Raw genomic sequence first — 7939 nt, 5'->3', positions numbered from 1 at the left:
GCCAGTCATGGTGGACTGGCGTTGTTTCTACTGATGGCAGAAAGACTGCATATGCTCACACTTGGGAAGAACTCCTAAGATGATGAGGGCTGAGTTCTGCACCAAGGATGCGTTGGAAGAGTTAGACGAGGAGTTTTGGGACTTGAAGATGAAGGGAATGGAGATTGAGAATATATCTTGAGGTTCAACGAGCTTGCCAGACTTGTACCACATCTAGCATCTACTGAGGAGAAGAAGATTGATCGCTTATCTGGGGTTTGATCCCAGAAGTTCGTCGTGCTCTCACTAGCAAGGGTCCTAAGACTATTCCCAGAGCCACTGTATTGGCTAAGACTTTGACCAAGGACATCATCAGATCCGGATGTGTTGGAGAGTTTGAGAAGGGAAAGAGAAAGCTGAAGAGGTTGTTGAGAAGAAAGTTGAGCCCCCAAGTAAAAGGGGAAAATTTTGAAGAATTATGCTGTGACAACTGTACCTGAGCCGCCTAGGTATTCTGGAACTGCTCCTAAGTGCTCCAGTGCCATCTTCACCACACTGGTGCTTGCCCCACTTGTTACAAGTGCCAAGGCATTGGGCACTTGGCTAGTACTGCAATGTTGTGTCGACAAACATGATCAGAGCTAATCCTCCGCCAATGAACAGAAATCCTCAGATGAGGAATGACAGACTTCCTCTACCACCTCCTGCACCAGTTCACAGAAATCAGAATCAGATTCAGAACGCCCATGTTCAGCGTGATGCTCATCCACGCGACCAAGACAGCAGAACCAGAACCGCCGCACCAGCAAAACCGACAGGCCCTGCTAACGCTCGAGTTTTCGCTCTGAACCTGAGGAAGCTCGTCAGAACCCACGGGTTGTGACAGGTACTTTTCTTCTGAACGATCATTATGCTTCAGCACTATTTGACTCCGGTGCTGAACGTAGCTTTGTTGCATTAGACTTTAAAGCTAAGACTGACATGAACACGGCAGACTAAATGATAAGTATGTAGTAGAGTACGCTAATGGCCAACAGTACGCACTAATGAAATTGCTCTAGACTGTCCCTGGTTTAGTAGACAAGACTTTTACGATTGACCTAATTCCTGTTGAACTTATTAGTTTGATATTATCGTGGGAATGGACTGGCTATCCAAACACCACGCGACTATTTGTTGCCATGAGAAAACAGTTCATATACCACTCCAGAACAGTGAGATCCTGATAGTACAAGGCGATAAGTCCACGAACGAGCTAAAGATCGTCTCAGCCATGAAGTTCCGCAAGTACTTAGACAAGAAAGACCATCTCGTGTACTTAGCTCATGTCATTGACAAAAGTGCTAAAGACTTAAGTTCAAGACATCCCTATCGTTCGGGACTTTCCAGATGTCTTTCCTGACGACTTACCAGGTGTACCACCTGTGAGACAAGTCGAGTTCAATATTGATTGTTCCCGTGCAGCACCTGTCGCTAAAGCACCGTATCGTCTAGCTCCTCCTGAAATGCAAGAACTGTCCAATCAATTACAAGAACTCTGAGCAAAGGCTTTATCCGTCCCAGTTCATCCCCTTGGGGTGCCCGATCTTGTTCGTTAAAAAGAAAGATGGCTCAATGAGAATGTGCATAGACTATCGAGAACTGAACAAACTAACCATCAAGAACCGGTATCCTTTTGCCTCGCATAGACGATCTATTTGATCAATTGCAAGGTGCCTCGTACTTTTCTAAGATCGATCTACGTTCGGGCTATCACCAGATTCGTGTTCAAGATGGTGATGTCCCAAAGACAGCCTTTCGTACTCGCTATGGTCATTACGAGTTCCTCGTTATGCCATTTGGTCTGACTAATGCTCCAGCTATTTTCATGGACTTGATGAATCGTGTCTGTCGTCCGTTCTTAGACATTTTGTGATCGTGTTCATTGACGATATTCTCGTATACTCCCGAAACAAGACCGACCATGAGCAACACTTACGTTCTGTCCTTCAACTCCTACGAAAAGAAGAGTTATATGCCAAATTTTCAAAGTGCGAATTCTGGCTTCGCCAAGTACAGTTCTTAGGTCACATTGTAAACGAGGAGGGCATTCATGTTGATCCGACCAGGTTGAAGCCATCAAGAGTGGGAGGCCCCGATGGCTCCCACTGAAGTTCGTATTTCCTCCTCGGATTAGCTGGTTATTATCGTCGTTTCATCGAAAACTTTTCTAAGACGCACTACACCCTTGACACATTGACGCAAAAGACTCGAGACTTCATTTGGGGTGATCAGCAAGAACAAGCATTCCAAACCTTAAAAGACAAACTGTGTAAGCACCTGTCCTAGCTTTACCAGATGGCACTGAAGACTTTGTGGTGTACTGTGACGCTTCACATCAAGGTCTAGGCTGTGTACTGATGCAAAGAAGCAAGGTGATCGCCTATGCATCCAGACAACTCAAGTGCACGAAAAGAACTATACCACCTGACCTAGAACTTAGAGCAGTTGTGTTCGCTTTGAAAGATTGGAGGCATTACTTATACGGAACCAAGTGTACTATCTTTACCGATCACAAAAGCTTGCAGCATGTATTCAACCAGAAAGAGTTGAACATGAGACAGAGGCGTGGGTGGAATTGCTGAATGATTATGACTGTGAAATCAAGTACCATCCCGGGAAGGCGAATGTAGTAGCCGACGCGCTAAGCAGAAAAGAACGAGTCAAAATCCTATCCATTAAGGAGGCAGATCGTACAGACTTGAGACAACTTGTGATCGAAGGCCAAGAGTTCGGCTTGAGATCGAAAGACAGTATAAAAGCTGAGCGTTAGGACCCATCGCTCAGGAATTCGAAGTTGATGATAATGGAGTCAGAAAGTTCAAGAGCCGAGTTTGGATCCCTGCAGCTAATGGTGTTCGAGAGATCATCATGCAGGAAGCTCACCGTTCTAAATACTCGATTCATCCAGGCGCGAACAAAATGTACAAGAACTTGAAGCTAGACTATTGGTGGCCTGGGATGAAGAGAGAGATCTTTGAGTACGTCAGCAGATGTCTGACATGTTCTAAAGTCAAGATCGAACATCAGAAAACCTTCTGGATTGTTGAAGCAATTGGAAATCCCAGTGTGGAAATGGGAACATTACTATGGACTTCATTATGAAACTGCCTCGTACGAAGAACAACCATAACTCCATTTGGGTTATTGTAGACAGACTGACGAAATCAGCCGTTTTCTTCCTATTCGAGATGACTACTCACTGGAGAGACTTGCTGAGATCTATATAGACGATATCGTAACTAAGTACGGTGTTCCTTTATCTATTGTATCTGACCGTGATCCGCGCTTCACGTCCGACTTTTGGCAATCACTTCAAGAAGCGTTAGGTACTAGACTTAATCTGAGCACCGCTTATCACCCACAGTCAGACGGGCAAAGCGAACGCACTATTCAGACTCTGGAAGACATGCTCCGTTCTTGTGCATTAGAGTTTAAAGGAGTTCGGATAAACATCTCCCTTTGATCGAGTTCTCGTAGAATAACAGCTATCACACGAGTATTCAGTGTGCACCGTTCGAGGCTTTATATGGTCGTAAATGCCGGTCACCACTGTGTTGGCTAGACGCCGGTGAAAGGAGCTGGATGAGGCTTCCAGTTGTGCAGACCACCATAGACAAGATAGTTGTTATCAAGGAAAAGCTTAAGGCAGCTCAAGACAGACAAAAATCCTATACAGACAGACGTCGTAAACCTCTTGAGTTCAAGGTGGGCGACAAAGTCTTTTGAAAGTTTCCCATGGAAAGGTACTGCCCGGTTCGGCAAGGGAGGCAAGTTGGCGCCTCGGTACATAGGACCATATAAGATCATTAAATGTGTAGGACCAGTAGCGTACAAACTGGAACTACCGTTAGAGCTCGGCAATGTCATGACACGTTCCACGTATCCAATCTTAAGAAGTGCATGGCTGACGACCCGACCATCATTCCTGTTAAGGATGTTCACATAGACGAAGGGCTCGAGTTCACCGAAGAGCCTATCGAAATCGTAGACAAAGATGCTAAGCAGACAAGACAAAGCCGCGTACCCCTATTTCGTGTACGTTGAGTGCTAGACACGGGTATAATGACACCTGGGAACGCGAGGACTTCATTAAGAAGAAGTACCCTCATCTTTTTGACCGACGAGACTCTTAATTTCGAGGACGAAATCTTCCAAGTGGGGGAGAATGTAACAACCGTCCCAGAAATGTTCTATTTAAGTTCTTAGAAACGTACATATGCCACTGGATCGGCCAGACAGTTTAACTTATATGAGTTCTAGACGTACTTTAGATGTTCATTATGAGCTTATATGAACTTCAATTTGATCTAAATATTAATATTGTACGACGAGTTTGTGATTACGTGCAATAATATAATAAGTTCGGTTCGTAAATGTTAAAAGTTCCTAAAAGAGTTCAGCCTAAATTAATTGCAAAATGGTCCTTGTAGTTGTGAAATTTCATTTTTATGGTAAGGTATAAATAGAAAGTGTAAAACCCTAAAAGTTTACTATTCATCATCTCCTACCTCTCTTCACACACTCCCCACACCTTAAAACACACACTAAATTCATCTCCTGATTTTGGTTGGTTTGGGTGAAATCTTTGATATCATTAGCTTCCTGGTAATCATCAAAACGTGTTTCTGTAATCGGTTTTGAGGTAACAACAACAAATCTTATGTTTTGATGAAATTAAAAAAACTTTTAGACTTGTGTTCTTGATGATTTGGTCGATTTTGATGTCAAAAACGTGTTAAAGATTGATGGGTTTATGTTTAAATAAGTCTAGTAACTGTTTTGTGATCAAATTTGGGTCGTAACATGTCTTGATCTTCAAAACCCGTGATTTTGTTAAGTTCAGTCTTATGATTCGTATGCCTGCATCATCAAACGAATTTATCATGCTCAAAACGAAATTAGCTTAAGTTTAGATCCACACCTTACGAAATTAACAAATAACTTCGTTCAATATTGAGCCCAAACGAACTTAATGGTCGTTTCCCATTGTAACGAATTTATAAGCCCTTTTTCCCTCACCCGAAGTCCAGTCTATGTATCTTCCAACGAAAATAATGTTCGTTTCTCTCCAAACGAATTTTAAATTCGTTTTCATAAATGAAATTTCAAATGTTACTGTCATTAAACGAACTTAATAATGCTTGCGAATTTAGGGGCCATTTTCGTACCCGTTCAGATCATACGAAAATAAAAGACAAATTCGTTTAAGGGGTTCATGCGAAAATAAAGTCAACTTCGTCTAACAGTTCATGCGAATTTAATGATTAAATTCGTAAGGTTCAGTCAAACGAATTTAAGGTCTAAATTCGTTCAGCTCAGTTCAAACCGACTTAAGGCTCACCTTCGTTCAGTTCATGTACGTAAAGTCCAGTTAAAACTATTTTGAGTCAAAATGTTCAAAGGACCAAATCATCAGTTCATCAAGGACATTTGTGATTTGAATAATCACTTAGACTAATACATGTACTTCTATATGGTTATTATGTGCATAGGAGTTCGGCAAGGCGTAATTGGATCTCGATAGATATACTTATCTATCTTTGTACTTGTTGACTGTACTAGTTCTCTATATTGTACCAGATCACTGTGAGTTCACTTATTCCCCCTTCGTACATTTTTAAAAGTTCTTTATCGAGGACTGAAAAGCATGAAAACTATTTTGTACTTATATATATACAGACTTATATATATATATCTTCTTGACTGTACTATGTACTATCTTGAGACAGACAGACTATTTTCAGACAGACTACGTACAGACAGACTATTTACAGACAGACTATTTATGTTATGATACTTATTTTCTGAATGTGTGTTCTAGATCTTGAATGGGCAGGATCTTGAATACATTTTGTATGTACTTGTTGTCTATGTACGAGACCTATGATTTACTGCTATCAATTCATCTCCCACCAGTTCTGGGAATGGACCGTAGGTATATGGACAGCGCTGTTAGGGTAGGCCCATCCTCATTCTCCTCAGGACAGGAGAATGCATATTACCTAGACTTATTGATCACCTGTTCTGATCACATGTTCTGGTCACCGGTTCTGACCTAGTTCATACTTATAGACTATCTGAGTACATGAGTTCCCTGATTTATCATAGCTCGTTATGGCCAAGCGGATTAGCAGTAATAATAGACATACATATTAAGTACATTACAGATTCTAAACTATTGTTATTACAGCAAGGTACATTTGACAGCCGTTCAGACTATATGACTTGACTTTTATGCATACCAGTACTATGTATATTTATAAAGTACTTTATGTGAATCTCACCAACTACTTTCGTAGTTGACCTTCGAACTTACATGCTTTTCAGGCTAGGTACTAGATCTTTAGCATAAGAGTCTTCCGTTCTAAGCTCATCCTTTTGGTGACGGTTCGTGCATTCAAGTCCTGGAGCTACGAAGGCCTTATTGCTATTCCAGTTCAAGTACTGTTCTATGAGACAATTGTTCTGTCCCATGAATTTGGCTATTCTGATTCAGTTATATTCCGTAACAACATTTGTACTTCTGATCTAGACTTAATTATGATTTGTAATGACTTTGTTCTCTTGATCTTTGACTAATCTTAATGGCTGTGTTGAACTTGTACTGTGTGCATTTGTACTTGTCTGTGCATCCCGTATATTCCGCTTTAGCGGGGTGTTACAGTTGGTATCAGAGCCCATGGTTATAGTGAACACCGAGTTTTTCCCTAAGGAAAACTTGAGCTATAACTTGATTCCACTCTGAGGTGATCCTTTGATGACCAGTTTGAGTAGTAGGTACTTTTATCATAATTATATGTAACCTGATCAACTACATATAACTAAGATAAAAGCACCTAGGACCTCAAGGTGTGTTATTGAAGGTGTCATCCAATTCTTAGAGCTCAATTAGGAACTTTGTTCAATATCGTGCATGTTCATTTGTTCTCTTCTGGTTCATTCGTACTTGAAAGACTTACGTACTAGTACATCATCTATAGGCCTTAGAGCTTATACGATTATAGGTCCTTGACGTACGACCGACGACTGTTTTATTTATATAACGTGCTATCAATGATCATTGTATATACGCACCACGTGCTTGGAGTTACAGACTTATACGAATCGTAATCAAGTTCTTATTTCTATCTTTTAGGGGCATAAGGAAGAATGCCGCCTAAGAGAGGGAGAAAGCCAAGAGCCGTACCCACTGCCGAAACCGTCGTTGAGCCCGAGCCTCAACCTAATACTACTATCAACTTTACTCTAGAAGATGTAGCAGATCTTATCACCAACCGCATGAATGCGATGATACCCAACATTGCTACTCAAGTTGCTCAGATGTTAGCGATCCCGTTGACTGAAGGCACCAAGAAGACGCAGGAAGAACAAGAGCAGAACCAAGTAGGGCACAGTGATTCTGAAGGTGTCAGTCAGATTAACACCAAAGCTGCTACTGAGGGCAGAGTTACCCGCAGCAGAGGTTGTTCATTCAGAACCTTCACTCAGTGCAAACCCCCAGTTTATACCAGAGAAAAGGGAGCTTCGGAGTTGTTGATGTGGTTTGAGAACATGGAGGAGGCTTTATATCACACTAAGACTGCAGAGGAGAAGATGGTTGAGCATGCTACTAGTCAGTTCGATGGTGCTGCCAGGTCATGGTGGACTGGCGTTGTTTCTACTGATGGCAGAAAGACTGCATATGCTCACACTTGGGAAGAACTCCAGAAGATGATGAGGGCTGAGTTCTGCACCAAGGATGCGTTGGAAGAGTTAGAGCAGGAGTTTTGGGACTTGAAGATGAAGGGAATGGAGATTGAGAAGTATATCTTGAGGTTCAACGAGCTTGCCAGACTTGTACCACATCTAGCATCTACTGAGGAGAAGAAGATTGATCGCTTTATCTGGGGTTTGATCCCAGAAGTTCGTCGTGCTCTCA

At 41.9% G+C, this 7939-nt stretch overlaps 1 protein-coding gene across 1 annotated transcript; it reads left to right on the top strand.

Moving 5' to 3' along the window:
* Positions 1–610: 610 nt before the first annotated feature.
* LOC122610189 lies at positions 611–4065 on the top strand. Its single transcript, XM_043783180.1, has 6 exons — positions 611–855; positions 2485–2731; positions 2806–2999; positions 3172–3460; positions 3526–3726; positions 3919–4065. The coding sequence occupies exons 1-6, from the start codon at positions 611–613 to the stop codon at positions 4063–4065; spliced, it is 1323 nt and encodes a 440-aa protein (XP_043639115.1).
* Positions 4066–7939: the final 3874 nt, after the last annotated feature.

This window comes from Erigeron canadensis, chromosome 8, assembly GCF_010389155.1.
Source record: "Erigeron canadensis isolate Cc75 chromosome 8, C_canadensis_v1, whole genome shotgun sequence".
NCBI classification, from domain to species: Eukaryota; Viridiplantae; Streptophyta; class Magnoliopsida; order Asterales; family Asteraceae; genus Erigeron; species Erigeron canadensis.
This window is presented reverse-complemented; position numbering and strand designations above follow the sequence as displayed.